The sequence below is a fragment of the Centruroides vittatus genome, unplaced genomic scaffold, assembly GCF_030686945.1.
Source record: "Centruroides vittatus isolate TY-2023 unplaced genomic scaffold, ASM3068694v2 contig_1109, whole genome shotgun sequence".
Lineage (NCBI taxonomy): Eukaryota > Metazoa > Arthropoda > Arachnida > Scorpiones > Buthidae > Centruroides > Centruroides vittatus.
The window spans coordinates 518,111-540,416 of NW_027120710.1; the positions used below are offsets into that span (position 1 = coordinate 518,111).

A 22,306-nucleotide genomic window follows, 5' to 3' on the forward strand; every position below is an offset into this window, starting at 1 on the left:
CAAATAAAGCAACTGACTATCACCCCATCTCCCTTCTCTCTGTGGTAGGGAAGGTGTTGGATGCCTTAATGGCTGACAGGATCCTACATCACTTAAATGCTAATAACATCCTAAACCCCAACCAATTTGGATTCATGAAAGGGAGAGCCACCCACCATGCTCTAGAAAAGGTCATTTCCTACGTTCAGGAGGCCAAAAAAAGGGGGAACCATACTATCATGGTCAGCATCGACTTCAAAGGGGCATTTGATCATGCCTGGTGGCTGGCCACCCTAGCCAATGTCCACTGCCCCCTTAACATCTTCAATCTGTTGACAAGTTATCTTATGGAGAGGTCTGCCCTGGCCGTGAAAAATGGGGAAGCCTTACATAGGACTGCCATCACCAGGGGGTGCCCCCAAGGCTCAAAGTCTGGTCCACTCCTGTGGAACATTTTATATAATGGGATCCTAAACCTCACAAATGACACCTCCCATTACGGGAACCCCCACATTCAAGGGTATGCAGATGATACAGTTATCCTTCTTTCTCATCAAAACCAAAGAACACTTCAAAATTATACTAATAACTTTCTGGATCTGGTCTACAAATGGAGCAAAGATAACAAATTAATAATCAACTATAACAAATGCTCTGCTATGGTTTTCCCTCTAAAAAAGAAGCCCACTATCAAGATAAACAGTGAGAAAATTCAAATTGTTAACAATTTAAAATATCTTGGGGTCATCCTTGACCCTAAGCTTTCGTGGAAGGATCATGTTTACTATGCCTATAATAAGGCCATCAGAGCCAGCCATAGCCTAAGGTCCATAGCCAGAAACGGTTGGGGCCTCAACAGCGTTAACAGCAAACTCATCTACAAATGTGCTATTGAACCCATTCTCACCTATTGCTGTGAGGTATGGGGGTACGCTGTAAATAAAGTCCACAACCGAAAGAAACTGCTCTCGGCTCAGCAGAAAGCGGCAATCGCTATCACTAAGTCCTACAACACCGCTCCCACTGACGCTCTCCTAGTGATCGCAGGTTTGGCCCCAGTCAACCTTGTGATCATCCAAAAATATGTAATGAACCTCTTAATGGGCAAGCTCTCATCCAACGTTAGCCCTGATACCATCCACAAGATGATCAATCATCACAATCTTCCGGACACAATACACCCCCTGATCGACGAAATCGCAAACTGTGGCCTTGACATCAAGAAGGACCAAACTTCTGTCCACCCGGCGAACAGCATTACCTACGACTTTGTCCAACATCCTCCACTGTCCTTGAAGGGACTCAGTTTCTACACGGATGGCTCCAAGGCCCCAGGTGCTGTCGGTGCAGCTGCTCACCTGGTGGATCCCCAAGGGAAACTTTTTTGGAATGCTGCTTACAAACTGTACGAGAATTGCTCTGTGAATCAAGCAGTCTTTAGCAATTTGGAAGACTCTCCAACATATCCATGACAATATCCGGCAGTTCACTGGGAAAAGGATCAACATAATAAGTGACAGCAAAACTGCACTGCATCAGATAAAAAAAGGAAACCGTAAACTCCCAATCATAAGTAATTGTCTGGACACATTATGTGCCCTTGCTGGTGTGACTCTCATTACCTTTTATTGGGTCAGGGGTCACTCTGGCAACATCGGCAACGAAACTGTAGACAATTTGGCAAAGAAGGCCCATAAAGTAGCCTCCAAGTACTCCTACACCTCCGTTCTCATCTCCTTCCTCAGGAAGGAACTCACCGCCATCACTGTGTCAAGGTGGCAAAAAGACTGGGACAGTAGCCACACTGGACGGAATACCCACAACTTCCTTCCGGACGTCAACAGTAGCTCCCGCCTCACTTTCCTGAGTACGACTCATTCTATTACGCAGATTCTCACCGCCCATGGCAATTTTAAGTGCTACCTTCATCGTTTCCTTAAGAAGGGAAATGGACTTTGTGACTGTCTTGTAAAGGAGAGGGACGACCCTTTCCATCTAATATTTACATGCACCAAGTTCATTCAGCACCGCCAACATCTCAGAGACCTGACAACCCATAAAGGACACAGCTGGCCTTCCACCTTAGCGTATTCCTCGAGGACAAGGACATATACACCAATTTTGTCAAATTCGTTAACAACCTAAACTTATCAGACTATCATCTCCCAACTGCTACTCAATCCAACATGCCAGCTATCTCACCGGACAACCACAGCCAGACTCCATAGCATCAAGGCACAAGGTTGGCAACCATCAAAGGACCACACTTCAAGGACTTCGGTATCTCTAAAAGGGTGCTACTCCTTCCTCATTACTTTCACCGGCACCCATCCCATGTTCTCAATTGTATTGTAAGCCAAACCAAGGTGCCTTTCTTGTTGTTCAGTTATTCCACCTATTAATTCTTAGGTACTGTATTTGTATTTTGTAATTCTGCCTTTCTACGTCTTAACAGACGGTTCCCAGCGGCACCCTCATTCTCCTCTCCCCTCCTCTATTTCCTTTCCTAATCCCCCTCCCCACCTCTCCTTTCCCACCTCCTAACTCCTCCTTCCCTCCTTTCTTCTTGTAGGGCTATACCTCCGAGTAAGGCCTCACAACCCTTTCACTTATTATTATTATTATTCTAAAGTATAATTTTCATGTTTTTATATTCTTCAATATATTTATTTTGTTTGTACAAAATAAAGAAATAATTTTTAACGATACAATAGCCTCAATTATTATTATAAAAATTTTTGATAGGCTTAAAATTGACGAAAATTCAACATGAAGCAACATGCAATGGAGAAAAATTTGAACATCGGACAGGTTAATATATTTTTTCGTACATAATCGGTTATCCGAACAAATCACTGATCCGAACAACCCCAGTCCCCAATTGATTCGGATTAACAACTCTCTACTGTATAGTTTGTCTTGGAGACCATTTGGGTGCCCCTCTGCAAGTGGTGCCTGGGGCATGATACACCTCCTTCCACCCCCCTCGCTACCCCACTGGAAGTTTATAAAAAAATATTCATAAAAATTTTTATGCTTATTATTTTCATTTTAGATTAATTTTTAAATTTATTAAGGTAAATTATTTAATTTTTATTTTCAGTTTTCTCAGTTTGTTTTGCTAACTCAAATAATGGCTATATTTGTAACTTATATGCTGGGATATGTTGCTACTGAAACTTTACAAATGATTCTAATCAGTGAGATGGTAAGTTTTTGATTTTTCAATGTTTATGTTCCATTTAGATGCATATAAATTTGATAATTATATTATTTGTTAAATCACTTTACTATGTTAAATTAAATCTGTTATTTCAACAGCTGTTGTACAGGTACTCCTCACTTTACGACCGAGTTTCATTCTGACGACTATGTCGTTAAGCGAATTGGTCGATTGCGCCAGGAATATAGGATTGTTGTAAAATTATACAAATTATGCAACAAACTTCAAATTTATTCATAAATAGACAATTCTAGTATGCGCAAGCCTATTATAGTACGCTTAGTGCGCATGTCACCATTCGCCGCTGATCGACACTCAAGCTGAAAGAGGGGATTCCCCGAATTGCAGGTCGAAACTCAATTGGTCGTAAGTGTGAGTGGTTGTTAAGCAGATAGGTCGTAAAGTGAGGAATACCTGTATTGGATATTGTAATTTAAGTACCACTATTCTGTCTAGAGACGTGTTTAGCAGTCTAAATGGAACCAAATCTGGTATTGTGAGATTTCAGGATTTAAGGAAGACATTTCTGTAAACAAATTAGTACCAAAACTCGCCACTATTGGAGGTTTGACAGTATGAGCAGGAAATGTTTCAAGTATTACTTGTACAGGACATTCATGCTATTTGTAGACATTAGTGATGCAGGGGATACTGCTTGATGTTCCCATTTTGAAGTTGTAAAACCTAAAGGCAATGAACATGCATTGATGGCATGCTTCTCGTGTGCAGTGTGATACTGTTTTGAAGCTACCAAATTTGCAATGCCCGAACCAAAAATCATATGACCTAAAATACAGAAAACAAGGTGGCTGGGTGGTAGGAAATACACAATTATTCTGTTATTGGCAAAATGTCACAGAAACAGCTGTATGCAGCTTCTGATATGTGAGGCCTTCCATTTTTCATGAAAGTGGTCAGATAGAGGCATTGTTGTTATTTCAGTTGAGATACGGTAAAAGTGTTGAGTGTCTCTTGAGATTTTTGGATCATCACAGAGCATATCACACCACTGAGACTAACTTCTTCGAAGAAAGGTTCAGGGATAAATGTGGTAGTGAATCTAGACTGTGGCTTTAAGTGAGTGCATAGAATTTCAGGAAAATGAGGATTTTCCTTGGCCAAATGTGACAGTATAGGTTTTCACTATTGAGATGAAAATGTGCCTTGTTACTTTACAGGATTTTCCATAGCTACGACATATCTGTTTTGTCAAGGGAGATCAATACAAAGATCACTGAGGTTTTCCTGTTGGCAGCAAGCAACTGCTGGTTATGGCTGATCTTATATGAATAACAATGCATCAATATTTTTGGAACCTTCCACACTGCCCAACTGCCACTATATTGCACATGTACTACTGGAATCTGCAGTATTATTCATTGACTGTTTGAAGATGTTACCATAGTTGTTATTAATGGCTTGTGAAGTAATGGGTTTGTGCCCTAGGTCAGGTTGAACACCCAGACATGCTGTTTCCTTGAATTGAGGTATTATTCTCTGAGAGCTTGTGGAGTCATAAAATTTCAGAAGTGCAGCTGCAGCAATTGCTAATGTTTAGTAAAACAGCTTTACAAGAAGTGCACATTCTGGTAAGGTGATAGCCATCATAACTGATAAGAATGACATTTGATGGCTGCGGCCACTTTTATACTCAGAATTTAGTTTCAACGCATGCTTTTGTAAAGGAAACTGCATTTTTTAATTGCTTGTAGTGCCAAAAATGTCATAGTAGTGAATTTTGTTACTAATTGTTTTGTTTACAGAAATATCTTTTACATGTTTGAAATTTCACCATACCAAATTTAGTTGCACTTGGGCTGCTCTGAGACAGCATTAGAGTATTTTAATTATGATTTTCCGATATATTGAAACTTATTACTGAAATTTAACGTGTTTTTCTTTCGTAAAATTTAAACAATGGGATCGGTAATACAGTAGAGTGTTGTTTATCCGAATCAATTGGGACTGGGGTTGTTCGGATAACTTATTTTTCGGATAACCAATTATGTACGAAAAAATATATTAACCTGTCTCATGTTGAAATTTTTCTCCTTGTGTGTCGCTTTGTGTTGAATTTTCGTCAATTTTAAGCTTAATGAAAATTTCTATAATAATAATCGTGGCTATTGTATCGTTAAAAATTATTTCTTTATTTTGTACAAACAAAACAAATATATTGAAAAATATAAAAACAAAAAAAATTACACTTTAGAAGTTAATCTAGTATCAAAAACGTTCGATTCCGCACGACACAGTCTGACTGGAAAGCTTTCGGTTAACCGATGTTTCGGTTGATCGGCTTTTGGATGAATGACACTCTACTGTATTCTTAAAAAAATTGTAAATTCTAAAAATAAAGACAAGATTATTTTCAGACTAAAACAAGTAAAATTACTCTTTTTTATCCGACTTCAAGTGATTCAGTTAAGCAAACGAATGGCGAAGAAATACTAAACCTTTATTATTGGCAATAAAGGTTTAGTATTTCTTTGCCATTCGTTTAGCATTTCTTTGCCAATAGCTCCATTTTACTTGTTTTAGTCTGAAAATAATCTCGTCTTTATTTTTTAGAATTTACAATTTTTTTTAAAGTATTTTTCATTGTTAGTGACTCTGATCTAACAAACCTGGAATAATTCATATTTATTACAGGTTATGCGATTATGGTGGCACTTTGATCCATCTGTGAGAAAACTTATGAGTCTTAACTCTTTCCCGGCCGGGGTACCGATCTGTCGTACTTCTAATTGTTAAGCAAATAGTCCAGGGTACCGATTTGTTGATACCCTGTTAAAAATCGATTTTTATAAAATTTATCGACGTCAGCACTTGACGGCAGCGTCTTGTTTATTGTCTGTTTCACATATTTTTGTCCAGGTGGTGTTTTGTTGACTTAAAAAATTTTAATTAATGCTTTTTTTCTTAAGTTTTCATTTCCTGATAATTTTTTATTTCATTTTTAGCATATTCATGCAATAATATTACTATAATAAGTTCATTCATGTTATAATAAGTTTATTCAGCTATAATATGTCAATGTGTTATAAATATTTAAGTTGTAACCCTTCAGTTCTGATATTTTATATATTTTTTTAATTTTTAATTTCTATTTTAATCGAAAATATCAGAAAATGTTACATCTATTGCTACTGGTAATCATAAGTTTATTACAAAAATATATAATCTTGTTCTATATGAAGTGAGTAAAGTATATTAGTTCATTATATTAGTTGATAGCAGAATAAAGTTTTGATTTTAAGCAAATGTATGATATAGTGCGTGATAATTTCACAACGAATAAACGTACATGCATAAGTTTTATATCGAATTGTACAAAACAATATTCTACATCGTTCTGGCTCAGTGCCAATAAGAATGAAGTAACCGAACAATGTTAATTTTGACAAAAAGTAACAGATTTTCAAGTTTGAATGTCAGTTATGATATATTATTATTTTTTTCCTCATAAATTTCTCTAATAAAAATTATTGGAAAATATGGTATTTAAAACGAAAGATATTAATAAATGTACCTCGGCCATTTTACAAAATAAATGTAAACAAGGGGGCAGTACGATAGGCAGGCAAAGGGTTAACTTATAGAATTTGTCTCACAGTTTGGGAAAAATGTGCTGGCCACTACAATTGTCAGATCTAACATGCGTCAGGAGAGTATACAGATCACGCAGAAAAACTCAGATTCTTCATGCATGTAATTCTTTCCAAGAAATGATTGAAAGATGTTCACAACGAAAATAGAAGGCATTTTGAACATTGTGACACTGTTTATATTTGTAATAATTTTTTTATAATTGGTCTTTTCATATAGGTTAAATGAAAAGTTTAGTTTATTTTATAGATGGTAAAAGTCGATAAAAAACTTTTTCGACAAAAGTTATGAATTGTATCCAATAATTCTCACCTCAGTACTTGTTCCTATTTACAAATTCATGATTTGTTTTGTTTGGCCATGTTTTTGCCGTGTTCTGTCTAATGGTAATGTTGCCAATCAGTTCATTACTTGGCTTTGACTATACTATAATAAGTACTTTTCAGGAAAAATGTGTAGTATGTTGGTCTGATACTCACTGTATATACATTTGTTCATAAATACTGTAAATTCAGGATATACCGTATTTTACGGACTGTAAGATGCACTTTTTTCTTCGAAAAATTGCCTCCAAAATTCAGGTGCGTCTTATAGTCCGTAAAATATGGTACATCTCTGAGCCAAAAACTTCTTGGAGTTTTCATTGCAAGGGTCTAGGATTTTCTTAAAATAAGAAAATCCTAGACCTTTTTTTCAGGTCTGTTAATGATGATCTGTATGAAATCATTATCACTCAAAAATAAAATGTAATTATGAAGAGGAGATTCTTATTGAATTTAATTGAAATTTATTCAAATTAAAATTTAATTTAATGATGTCAAGTATTTTGAGAGCTATTAAATAAAATACAATATGTGAAAAACTCATTTTACCCTTTTCTTTCTAAATCTATAACCCCATGTTTTTATTTACACCTATAATTGAATATATTTTAACGAGGTTGAGGCCGAGTTTTAAACGCAAAAAACGTGTACGTCGGAAGTTCGGCACTGCTTTCCCGTAAGCCTAGAAGTTTGACAATGATGTTTGGAAAGTCAGTGGAATTGTGCTCGACATTCCAAATGCCAATGTCAGACTTCTAGGCTTATGGGAAAGCGGCGCCGAACGTCCGACCTACACGTTTTCGCGTTTAAAACTTCGGCCTCAACCTTGCTTTTAATTGAAATACATCATCATCATTGTTCTGAAGAGTAAAATTGTTTTCTTTTTCAAAATCTTAATATAATGTAATTCTTGTTAACAAAGTAATTTGAAAAAATATCAATTTTATCTCTTGTTTTTGAATTTTTCAACAAAGAGCATCGCTTGGAATTTAAATTTTATATAAGGTTTATTATGTAAATTTATACAATGTATAGGTTTTATTACCTCTATGTTTAATTATCTAAGATAAATGAAAGAATTTTTAGAAATTATTAATATTTTAATTAATTAAAAGCTTTTAAATTTGTATTTTTTAATATTTACTGTATTTTATGGCATATAAGATGCATTTTTCATAAAAAAGATGTCGAAATGGTCCTCTGTCCTACATGTGATGTTGCACTCTCTGAAAGGCTAACGAATATTCCAAATGGCCTTTGGTTAAGCTACAGTGTAACCTTTACCTGGTCCAACTCTTGAATAAAAAGTTTAGTATTAATTAAACATATTATTATTATTATTATTATTATTAGCTTTACTAAGCAACTTTTGTATGTATTCATGTTAAATATTTTAATGATAAATTTTAATTGTAAATGAATTTTTTTAAATCATCTTTTTACCTAATGAATAAAAATATGCATTCTAATTTTACATTTTTTTAAAGCAAAATACAGCGAATTGTCAAAAAGCTGGACTAATTGGGCCACACCCCATCTAGATTTTCAAATATACATAAATATTAGCATTTTAAGTACCGAATTTCCAAATATATTGTGATTCAACTTTAGTTGTTCTAAGTTCGAGCCATTATTTCGTAAGGATTGTAGGAATACGTACAGATTCAAAATATAATTTGCGGAATCACTAATCGCTATATTCAAATAAAAAATATACTAATTGTAATTTCAAAATTTAAAAAGTCTGAATTTTGAATGAATGTAAGAACACGAACAATGAAGTTATGATTAAAAAGGTTAATATCTACTTTTTAATGGCGAAATCTAGATTTTTGACATCTTGATTTTCAATGCTTTACTGTACAAAAATTAGTTTGTATCGAAATGAACAGTCTCAACAAATTAAAGTGTTTTGTGAGGATTGTTTATTAATTCTCTGCTCGCTGTAGTGTTGTGGTTGGCTTCATTGTACAGTAAAGAAATTGGGGGTGAGTATCAAAGGTGAATCGGCTTAAATACATTAAATACTTTTTCATAAATATTTCTTCCAAAAATGGGTGTTATATGCTGTCTTATATGCTATAAAATAAAGTAATTTGTTATAAATTATGTAAATATACTGTAACTAATCAAATTTATACACGCTATTATTGTCGACAATTATATCACAAGCTTTCTGGAAACTGAATGAATTGTTTTAGAAATAGAATAATAAGTTAAGAATATTTGTTTACAATTCAAGAATTTATATTCATACAAATAATTTTTTATTACAGTGTTCATTATTAATAAGTTATGTTCTCATGTTTGGAAACGAAATGCTTCTAACATCGTTTTTTGCATCTACGTTACTAATATCATACGTAAGTATTTTAAAAATTATTAGATTTAAACATTTAAAACTGTTAAATTGTTAAAAATTCCAGTTTTAAGAATTCAAACTTAAACTAAAAGCATGAATATTTTTTAACGACGAAAACTTAGCAGTAAGTTACTATATGAACAGGGTTCCTACACGTTTGGAAAGTGTGGATGCACAAAGACAGGTGCCTATTTGGTCCACATTTTGACTGTGCCATTGTCTTGTGTTGTCTGCTTGTAGAAATTTAAGTCATAAAATTTTTTTCTCTTCTGTAAATAAATTTGCTTCTTTCCAACTTATGAGAGACAAAACTAGTATATTTAAGAAATTATTTATGGGTTTCCCATGAGTGTCCCATGCTTTTATTTTTGGTTTTGCAATACCAAGAATACTGTGAAAACCGAAAAAATTTGTTTTTTAATTTTTCATGTATTTATTTGAATGAAAATTGTCTTCAAAGATTTTTTTTATTGTTTATATTCTTTTAAATGTAACAAATCACCTCTCTGTCCATCTTATATGCCTCTGAACAGGAGGTAAAACCTAACTTTGAGCAAATCTTGCTGGACAAACCATCCAGTTAGAGCATGCTAAAACATGGAAAGCTCTGGATATTTACAAAGCAATGTGGAGAGGAGAATGCCTCAATTTTAAGGAAAAGGATAAGATTTCAAGTATATGGTAAACATTTTATGATGATCCAAACAGGAATTAAGAAAACAGATCTCGTTAATTAAAAAAAGACATATGTGAAACCTACCTACATTTAAAGTATATAACATTTATTTAAATATATAAATAATTATACTAAGGACATCGAACATGATTTTGAACTTTAACGTCATTCATTCCGAGGTTTGAAATTTTATATTGTTCTCAATCAAATTCCAAAATGGAACAAAAAGTTTGAGACCTGGAGCAGACCTATAATTAGGTCAAAAATGTTTGTCCACATCCTCACGAAAGATTAAACTCCTGCTGGTGTAGAAATAAGGTTTTTGGGGTTTTGATGAGTAGAGTAGATCAGTAAACTAAACATAAAAGATAGAAGTATTACTACACCGGAGTAACGTAAAATGCACGTACCTATAAGCCTTTTACTGGCGTGCGTATCGGAACAAAATATAAAATGAAATAAAATAAAAGTCCGTTACAAACGTTTTCGAACCGTTGCGGTTCGAAAACGTTTGTAACGGACTTTTATTTTATTTCATTTTATATTTTGTTCCGATACGCACGCCAGTAAAAAGCTTATAGGTACGTGCATTTTACATAAGATATTTTATTATTGATATTAAAAATGACAATGACATATTGGAAAATATTAAATCAAGATTTAGAAGTAAACATATAAATATAAATTTTAATTATGTTTACTATAAAAATAATACTGTAATTCACAGAATTTTATTGAACTTCAAAAACTTTATTTGTTCTATAAATGTAAACATCTCACTAAACCCAATACATTCAACTGCCGTATATCATCGGGCTATAATTTGCCGAAAGTATAGCCCAACGATATACGGCAGTTGAAGTAGTATTATTTTATTTGTTCTGTTTGGCATTATGAAGATATTCTCAGATATGTAATTTTGTTACTAATATTATTCTAAGTGACAACAAGAAACTCAATAACAAGAAAGTATTATTAAACTTGTCAAACTCTTTTTCATTTTTATAATAAAATAAATTTATTTAAATATGTACTCTATATAGGTTTAAGTTATATAGCCTATAGGTACTTATGTAAATAAGTTTACTAAATTTAATTTTATCATTAGATGGTGGCCTAACTGCCCATCTATAGCCAAATTTGTTTACATATAATTCTTAAATTAGCCTTATTATAACCCAACAAATAATCTGGCAGTTTGTTTGGCATTAATAATTAAATTGGGTTGTTGTATATGTTATATATATATAAAACATTAAACAAAATCCTTTCATCAGAGTGAACATTTTGTCTAGAGAAATTTCTTTGCGTAATCTTTGTAAAATTTGGCTTTTCTTGTGGATCCACTTCTAGCATTTTTGGCTTTTTCTTGGGGTTGTCTCAACCAAGTTATTGCATTCATATTTCAAACTAAGACAAGCAGCCATTTTATGCAATCCATTCTAAGAAATACAGGAATTAAAAATGAGGAGTATTTTATTTAATCTATACAGAATAACATGACAAAAGAACAAAACAATACAAAGGAAAGAGGGCGAAGATAGTGCCTAATGTTTGTTAAGCACTTAGTCTTACTTTCAACTATTACTCAACAACTCCTATACTCAACTGAACTGGGAAGCTGAAACTTAAAATGAATGACACTTACCACTAGACAGAATAAAAAGATGTCAATTGTTCACTCTCTGGTTCACTGTGTGAATGAGACCTGTCATGGCTCCAAATTAATCAGATTGATTTCTGTGACTTGAGTCAGAGTGAACGATGACTGTTGCACTGCCTAGAGTGAAGTTTAATGTTGAATTGCAAAACCAGATAGTAGGAATCTGTTATCGATAAAGCTCTGGACATAAAGCTTCATATAACAAGAGCTTTGAACTTTAATCATCAATGGTAACTAGAGTTGCCACCTTTGGAAACTGGCTTCATGGCTGACATGATGACCAGAGTGGAAAGACAAATGAGAAGATTCACTTCTTTTTTGGTGCTTATTGCAATTTGCAAACCTGTAAGTGCTTTAATTCTATTGTATTTAATTCTAAACGATGTTTGTAAAATGATGCAGTAAGCTGTACAAATGTCATCACCACATTGAGTTAACCAAGTCAAGCTGGCCCATTGCCAGCCAGGTGGCAATCCTAATAGTATCTACTATCAAATCTTGAGGAATTGCAATCGTAGCTTACATTTCAAGCTTGGTAGCATACATAAATGTATGAATAATTAGCTAAATTATCCAATATGTCCATTTACGATTGCAGCTTTGGGCATTTTGTCTGGGCGCTATCAAGATGGGTATTGGGCATAATGACGACAATGCCTTCCCAACTGGTGAGTGGTTGAGAGTTGATTAGTATTCCAGAATGTCTAGAAAATATAAAAATACTATCACAGAATTTTCAGGGTATATTACAAATATTAATTAATTTATTACATAATATAAAGTATTCAAATTACTACTTTGTAAATATTTTATAATAAAAAATTAATGCTGATGACTCGTTCAAATTAATTACTTAATTTATAATCTTAAACTAGTAAGAAAAATTTAGTGATATTTGGTTATTTGTTTGGCTTAAAAATTTGTTTATATATTTAAAATTGATAAATATAATCTAAAAATCTTATTTTTATGAAAAGTTGTTATCGTAAAATTATCAAAAATAATTTATTTTTAAACTCGGAACATTTAATTAACACTTTTATTACCTAGATATTGTACAAGAAGCAATAAATCTTGCTTTTCCATGGTTTTTGGTTACAGATTTTATTGTTTTTGTCACAGTACAGGTACTCCTCACTTTACGACCTATCTGCTTAACGACCAATCGAGTTTCGACCTGCAATTCGGGGAATCTCCTTTCTCAGCTTGAGTGTCAATCAGTGGCGAATGGTGACATGCGCACTAAGCGTACTATAATAGGCTTGTGCATACTATAATTGTCTCATAGTACTATAATAGACTAATAGCGTACTATAATAGTCTTTTTATGAATAAATAAAGTTTGTTGCATAATTTGTATAATTTTACAACGATCCTATATTCCTGGTGCAAGATCCTCGCTTATCAACCAATTCGCTTAACGATGTAGTCGTCGGAACGGAACTCGGTCGTAAAGTGAGGAGTACCTGTATTCTTATGTTTAACCTTCAAATTAACAATATTTTGCCAAGACACGGAATTTAATTTATATCTGTTGAAGTTATTTTAATATTCTTTGAAAGTTATCCTCTGTTCACTTCTTAAAAAATTAACAATTAGGTTGTCATATACAAAATTACTTTTTAATTTAGATTAACCAAAAACTATGGAAAACCAAACTGTGCTGTATTACTGCTTGTATAATATATTGTAATATTGTACCAAATTTTATCTTTGTATCTACTGAAGAGGAACAAAAAAATGTTTAAAATGCATTTGGGAGTAATAGAAAGAAAACTGGAAACAGCCCAGAAGTGTTTTCTAGCTTCCATACTACAAGTGTAATAAGCCCAGATTACAGTAGAGCGTCGAAAAGTGGAACCAATTGGGGACTGGGGTCCTTCCAGTTAATGATTTGTTCCAGTTTCCGACTTTGTACGAAAAAATACATTAACCTGTCCGATGTTCAAATTTTTCTCCATTGCGTATCGCTTCCTGTTGAATTTTCGTCGATTTTAAGCCTAACGAAAATTTTTATAATAATCATCGAGGCTATCGTATCGTTAAAAATTATTTCTGCATTTTGTACAAACAAAATAAATATATTAAAGAATATAAAAAACATGAAAATTATACTTTAGAAGTAAATTTAGTATCAAAAACATTCGATTCAGCACGACACAGTCCGACTGAAAATCGTTCCACTTTCCGGCCATTCCACTTACCGACATTCCACTTATCGACGCTCTACTGTAGTTGGAAATACCCTTAGGCGAAAAATTCTCAAAGGGTTAATTAAGGAGAAAAAGCTATTTTTACAAATTTAATTAACATTCAAAATTAAATTTTAATCTTTAATGAAATCATTATTTAACAATGTTTCTTTTTACAGTTTTTATCTGTAATTAATAAATCATTAATGAAGTTTAAAGTACCAGTTTTCATTTGGGTAAGTCTTTATAAAATATTTAAATAATAATATAATTTTTATTACTAGTTTTTATTAAATAAATTAAAAAATGTATTTAAATATACAATTTAAAATAAAATCAATATTTTAATTATTTTAACATTAATTAAAACAAATTGAAAACTCAATTATTAGATGAAATAGATTAATATTCAAGGATCTTGATATTTATTGGGAAATATTAAAATGATCTTTCATGTCTACACTAAACAACACCAGGATGAAGTCATCTACGTACCAAAGCCTGTTACCGGTGCAAAACTCAAATAAAAAAACAAAAAGAATGAAAAAACAGTATTTCACAAATGTTTTTGAACCAGAAATGGTTCTTCTTCATGTAAAATGGCAAATTTCTGATGGAATGCAACTAAATAAGTACACGACGATTTGAAAGTTCATTCTAATACATGTTTCTTGAAGTCATCTTACAGGGCATGCGCACTCTAGCTGGTAGCATCTGTCGAGATTTACAGGTGTCCATTAGCGCTTGCCACGCTATGGACAGAGTCAATTCCTCCTTGTAGTTGATACATGTGTTGATGAGGCTAGATCTGTAGATACAAATGGCCTCCAACCACCTTAGATGTTCTGTGCGTGGGGAGGTGAGGTTGACCCAGATCACTGGTTAAAAGCCGGCTCTATGTCCGGATCACTGGCGTAAAGCGAGAGAGGTGGTGATCCTCACGTGCTGTATATCAGCAAGGTGCTCTTTCATTCTGACCCCTACGGAACGCTTAGTGGAGTTGACTGTGATCTGAACACAGAGCCAGCTTTTAACCAGACGAGGGTCATCCTCACCTCACCACGCACAGAACATCTAAGGTGGTTGGAGGCCATTTGTATATACAGATCTAGCCTCACCGACACGTGTATCAACCCCAAGGAGGAATTGACTCTGTTCATAGTGTAGCAAGCGCTAATGGACAACGACCTGTAAATCTTGACAGATGCTACCAGCTAGAGTGTGCATGTCATGCCCTGTAGGATGACTTCAAGAAATATGTATTGGAATAAACTTTCAAATCGTCGTGTTCTTATTTAGTTGCATTCCATCAGAAATTCACTGTTTCACCTGAAGAAGAACCGTTTCTGATTCAAAACCATTTGTGAAGTACTGTTTTTCATTCTTTTTGTTTTTTTATTTGAGTTTCACATCGGTAACAGGCTTTGGTACATAGATGATCTTTCATGACTTTTTATTAAATATACCAACAAAAATGATGTTCTTAGATTGAGATAACGAGTATTAGAACAATGAATTTTCCACAAAATGTATAAAAGTTTAATGTCAGTATAATGGACTAATTTTAAATAGATAAATCTGTTTTATCAGTTATTTTAATGGTACAATACAATCACATTAGCTTTATGTTGACAACTGATCACTTATTAATTTTCAAATGCATTAGAGTTTGATTACTATGTACTGTACACTGCATTACTACAAACAAACTATATCAAACATCCTTTACTCTGCAGTAAAATTAATTCTTTAATCTAACGTTTTCGGTTAGCTTTACTAACCCTCTTCAGGATTGCCAAAAAAATCGTTATTTCAAAAATTATGTTCGAAAAACTCTTTACAATTTAGAATGTTTTTAAACTTTCCGGCTGCGCAATCTCAGATCATTCTTTCACAGCTGCATACCGGCCGCTCTCCAAGCTGAAGGGATTCGATATGATTCTTTAAAATTAATGCTTTGTTCTTTTTCATTATACTTGTTAATACACCATGCCTCCGTATATTTAAGTTGCCTTATATTTGCCACTTTCTGTACAATTTTCGCATTGTCCCAGTTGATAGACACCTCGTCCGGATCCGCTATCGCATAGTTGGCTAACGCCGTAACTGGTTGCCTGCATCTTACATTTCTTTTATGCTCCTCTAACCTTACTGCCAGCGATCTCTTCGTGGCCCCTATATAATACAGCTCCGTACTCCTCCTTTTATCCTGTACTGGTATTCTGTAAACCCCTGGAATTTTCATTCTGTCTATGGGCGCTTTGTCGTTCCGTAGCAACTGAAATATAGTAGGGTTCCTCCTGTATGCTACTTTTTTATTCTTCTCTATTTCTATTCTTCTATATATGTTGCTTAATTGAGCTCTATACTCCATTATGGTAAATTCTCCCTTTTCTTTACTCTCGTTATTACCTTTCTCTATTTCCTGCACCAACCGTTTTATTTTGCTACTCTTTACTCCTACATTTTCTGCTATTTTCTTGATGTATTCTACCTCCCTTCTTGTGTCTTGCATCCTGCTACAATGCGTGTACGCTCTTCTAAGCAGTGCTCTGAAGGCTGCCAACTTGTAGTTCGTCGGGTCATGGGAAGCCCATGGTATCATCTCTGGAATGTACGATGGTTTACGATACACTTTAGTAGTTATTTTTCCTTCTTCCTCCACTTCTACATCTATGTCCAGGAAATGTATTTTTCTATGGCTCTGCTGTTCTATTTCTAGTTCTAGCCTGAAGATATTGTTATTCATATCTCGACTGAATTTTTCCACGTCTGGCTTCTCGTTCCATATAATACATACATCATCTACATATCTTGCATACAGCACTATTTTTCCTTTATATTTATGCAATTTGCTACTTTCCAGAGATCTTACTACTAATTCGCATAATAACCCTGACACGGGGCTACCCATTGGCACGCCCCTATGTTGCTTGTATGTAGTATCTTCAAACTCGAAGAACGATGAAAAAGTGGCTAAGTGCGCCAATTCTAGTACTTGCCTTCTTACTTTTGCTGCTTTCTACTTTTTCTAACAAAAAATCTCTCAAGTGCCCAAAACACGGCTCCAACTTTACCGATGGGTACATTGCCTTAAAATCGAATACTGTCATGTAGCTTTTTTCGTTTAATTTCAATTGCTTTAACTTCCGTATTACCTCTACTGCCTGCGTTACGCTATACTGATGTGCAGGCATGTTTATCATAATAAATTCTTTGAGCTCTTTTTCTAGCAATATCGTAGGAGCAGAGCACTTATCTACCACCGGCCTTATGCTTTTTCCCGGTTTATGGGTCTTCGCAAACCCGAATAGTCTTGGAACGGCCGGGGAGGATACGATAATCTTCGTCATTCGCAGCTGCTTAGCCAAAGCTGTCTTACTAAACCGTTTTACTCTTGCTTGCATCTGGTCTACAATCTTTGGGTGCGTTACCGTGCATTGAGTGTCCTTTATGTAATCTGCTAGCAGTTCTTTATACGTGCCCTTCTTCATAATTACCATGTTTTTAGACTTGTCCGCCCTTGTTAGCACTACCTCATTATCATTCATCCATTTTTTACTTTCTCTTATATCTTTCCATGTCTTGTCCTGAGTTTTTCTTTTACATTCACTGTTAATTTTAAAAACCGTTCTCCATCTGAATGCCTCTTTTTTGAGCTCACTGAGCCCTTCCAATGCCTGCTCAACATCGGGGATAATTCTTTCATATCTGAGCTTAGGGCGCGGAACGTATTTGGGACCCCACTTACAAGCCTCCTTTAAGCATCTTGGTGGATTAATGTTATCCCAGCAAGTTAATGTGGACCTGGTCTGCGCTTTTGTATATCGTTGCTGCTGTTTTTTTAACCATGCCATTTTCTTTTCGTATCTAATCCGTTCTCGTATCGAAAACGTTAGATTAAAGAATTAATTTTACTGCAGAGTAAAGGTTGTTTGAAGTAGTTTGTACATTAGAGTTTGCTTATTATAATCACTTTAGGATTTGCCTGTATGGATAACGATAACCAAATATTAATCTGCATCCTGGTGTTATTCTGGTTTGTGATTTCACAATTGGTTGTGCAACAGTTTGTATCAATGGCCGTCTCAATTCTCCTTTGATTCCTCTCGTTGAAACTGTTGTTGGTCATGGGTATGTCTTTTGGCTGATAAAGCTCAAACGGCTAGCAGTTTCTGTGACACTGGAACCACTGCGTCTAACATCAATGGTTGTACCACATTTAAACTCACTCAAATCTCTTCTTCCCATTCTGATACTTAAACTTATGCAAATTAAAGCAGTTAGCCAAGTGATGTAATATTGGGGACCTATTCTGAGTGGTATCGTTAAGCTTACAAATACAATGAAAACCAGTTTCTATCGGAACCACGTGATTTGTGTTTAATCAACTGTGAAAATGCTATTCCAAGCCATTCGTTTTGTTTTTCAGTTCTGATAGCCACGTACAATAACTAAGCTTTTGTTATTGATCACTCTTGAGCTGCCGTTAGAAACGTAACGAAAGTGAAAACAACATGGCGTCTTTTAGTGTAAGAATGATTTTACTTCACGAGCAGTTGGAGAGAGAGGAAATTAGAATTTGACATTGCGAATCTCAGTTTAGTCTTCGAGCTGATGCTTTTTGGCTGAACGATACACAGTTTAAAGAACTTTATCATCTTCCGAAACTATTAGTTATATATATATATATATATATGTAATGAATTACGAGATATGCTAGAGCCAAAGTGTTTTAAGAAAAATGCTCTATCTGCAGAAATAAAAGTAAGTAGCTTTTTAATCTTAATAAACTATGTTGTTGTATTGCTTAAAAATAATTAATTACCTTAACTACTTATGAATAATTGCTTTCTTGTTAAAATTTAAAGTAAGTAGCATGAACATTATTTCTGAAATAGGTTTCTTTTGCATATGTATAAATGAAGATGATAGCTTTGAATATAAATACATAAAAGTTTCATGAGATTAGTATATGCAGGTTACACTTTTTAAATGTAATTTTTAACAAGAATTTTGAATAAACATTATTTCTCATATATATAATGTAGGCTGCAGCTTTGAAGAAATTAAAAATTATATATATATATATATCTATAAAAATTTTAGAGATAAGTTTTTCAAATATAAAATATATCTGTGAGCTACATTATAGTTTTATTAAATTTGTTTTCTTGTAGGTATTATGTGCTCTTAGATTTTTTGCTTCTGGTTCCTATCAGATGCCAGTAGCTCAGGATCACTCACTCAGAAATTAGCCAGCCATCGGTAAGCCGTTGCATAACAACAGTAAGCAAGGCAATAAATGTGGTGCTTCTCCATTCCTGGATAAAGTTTCCAAGTACTGAAATGGAGATGATGACGATAAAACAAAAATTCGTGAGTTTAGGTGGCTTTCTGGAAGTGATAGGCGCTATTGATGGAACTCGCATTCCTATAATTGCACCATCACTTAATGATCCTAAGCATAAAGAATTTACCTATGTGAATCGAAAAGGATATCATTCCATAAATATAGAAATAGTAAGTAAAAGACTCTAACTTTTTGGATTATATTTTAAATGATTTTAGTACATAAATTATCAAATTTGTTATTAAATTTTAAATATCATTTCGTGACACAAAAATAATACAATGAATTATTATAATTTCGTTATTTGTCAGGTGTTTGATCCCGACATGAAAATAAATAGCATTAATGCAAAATTTCCTGGATCAACATGTGATTTGTATATATGGAAAAGCTGCAACTTAAGACGAGCTTTTATAGAGGGAAGAATCCAAAGAATAATAATGCTTGGTTAATAGGTTAGTAAAATTAAACCAACAGATTTTTGATATCGAATATTAGTTTTTTCTAAATAATGCTTCATATATGTTTATCGAGTAATAGTTGATTTATTTTTAGTTATTTTATTTTACAAATTAAATGGTAATACTGTATTCACTTAGTTTATTAGAAACGATGGTACTGAAGTTGTATGTGAAATGAATATATTGATATTTTCACTTGTACACATGAAACTTCATTGAAAGTTTAGAATATTTGATTTATTATATGTAAATAGAACATTAAAAATATTAAAAGTTTAATCAAAACAAGGCAGAAGACCAGGGTTACACAATATCTTCTGTATCATCTTATAATCTATGTCAATTATCTTTATTAACACCTATGTTTTTCATTTCACTTTATTATAAATATATACAATATAATATATATATATATATATATATATATATGGCAAAATTCATTTATCAAAATTTTTTCTTTTTTTTTATAGGTGATAGTGGCTATTTAATGGAACCATGGCTTCTGACACCTGTATTAAGATGCTCAACAGCAAAATGAGCAAAACTATAATAGCAGCTTGACATCAACTAGTATTATTATAGAATGATATAATGGACTTCTAAACTTATGATTCAGATGTTTGCACAAGCACCGGGTGCTAAATTATTCACCTTATAAAGCTGGATTAATAATTAATGCGTGTGCTGTTTTACACAATATGTGCATAGAATATAAAATCTCTCTTGATGAGAATATAGATTTATGTGATGGAATGATGGGAGAAATGGAATTTCCTACAGTATCCAGATTTGGAAATGAAGTCTCACTTGGCAACAAAGCCCGAGAAATTCAGAAACGACTGCTCGGAAGCCATTTCTCATAAATAAAAATTACATTGTATAATCGCTGTGTAATTACAATTATTTACAATAAATAAATAAATGATATAATTCTTATAGTTGACTGATTTATATTCTGTAAATTTTAAACAATAGAAGCATTAATACTATACTGTTATATTTTTAATGTTTAAAATTTATGAAATACTTATTTGTACACTTAAAATTATTTGTCACTAAATATGTACTTATGAAGTACATATTTAGTGACAAATAATTTTTGCAAAATACATATGAATAGTTAAAATGAACAGGATGTTTATTTTGCACAGAATGATGTGCAATAATTATCTAGTTTATAAATGAAACTTTTCATATCAGATAATTTATGAAACCAGTAATCATCTTTGTTGCTAGAAGAAACATATTTTAATAATTTGTAAAATAAATTAAAATTTTGTGTAAAGTAAATAGTTAAAAGACTTTCTTGAAATGTGAAATTTACTTGGTAATAATATATTTGTTGAAATAGATTTGGCTAGTCTTTATCACAAATGTATGGCCCTGAAAAATGTATGACTTTTTTATTGTGAAATCATTCATTGACTTCTGCTTCTGTTATTGAATTCCTCAATGAAGCAGCAATTTCATGCAAAGCAGCAGCCTTGTTTTCTGCTGCTGCTGCCTTCCTTTCTTCTGCCATTGCCTTCCTTTCTTCTTCCGCTGCCTTCCTTTCTTCTGCCTCTGCCTTCCTTTCTTCTGCCTCTGCCTTCCTTTCTTCTGCCGCTGCCTTCCTTTCAATATTCTTTGCAATTTCACTCATTGCCTGTTGTATGTTTTTTAAAATAAGCAACTTTTGGTCTTCAGTTCTATTAAGGCTTTCTGCCATACATTCCCCAACAGATTTTTCATGTTTTCTTTTCATTCCTGGTCATTAAAAAGTAATTTAAAAAATTTTATATGTTAAATATAGTCTAACTTGGTTATAACATCATCGGATGTAACGACAACCCTAATGTAACGTCAAATTTTTATCGGTCCCACGACTTTACTATACTAGATAATGTTAAAAAACCCGCTTGTAACGACATAAAACCCTGTTTTAACGTCATATTTGAAGCACTCCCAAATTTACAAAATTAGATTACAAATTTTATTTCACAAAGAAAATACCGTGTGTTTAGTCCTAGCATCAGAGTCCACTTCCTAGAACGACTGTGGGTGGTACTCTCACCACCTGACTTCAGTGGTGTGAGGTTTGCTACACTTTTAACCACGTGACGATCAGTTATTATGTACTCATTTTTAAATTACTTTATGCTAAATTGCTAAATATTCTATTATTTTTAATATAACATATTACATTAAATAGTTTATAAAGAAATAATTAAATTATTTTTAATTGGCATACGTTAGTTTAACTTTTTATTGCCTTTTGATTCGACATTATTCTCAAAACCAGAAGTTCCGCCATTATTGAAACTTCTGACAAATAGAAATTTCTTATAAAAGGTAATTTTTGAAATTTTTAATTACATCGATGTAAACTTAGACATAATAATGTAAATAAAGTTGATTTAAACATGTAGTTTGCATTTTTATACATATGATAATAATAGACTTCGCAGATAGCGACGCTCGGTTAT

The 22,306-nt window shown here is 33.2% G+C and overlaps 1 protein-coding gene and 1 pseudogene across 1 annotated transcript in view; both read left to right on the forward strand.

Annotated features, from left to right (window-relative positions):
• LOC136976187 (protein C-mannosyl-transferase DPY19L1-like) overlaps positions 1–22,306 on the forward strand; it is an 82,302-nt gene that overhangs the window by 21,585 nt on the left and 38,411 nt on the right. Inside the window, exons 10-12 of the mRNA XM_067271417.1 lie at positions 3,083–3,187; positions 9,411–9,497; positions 14,207–14,263. Coding sequence (XP_067127518.1) covers positions 3,083–3,187; positions 9,411–9,497; positions 14,207–14,263 — 249 coding nt within the window. The remainder of the gene's footprint in view (positions 1–3,082; positions 3,188–9,410; positions 9,498–14,206; positions 14,264–22,306) is intronic.
• On the forward strand, positions 19,377–20,777 carry LOC136976210 (putative nuclease HARBI1; annotated as a pseudogene).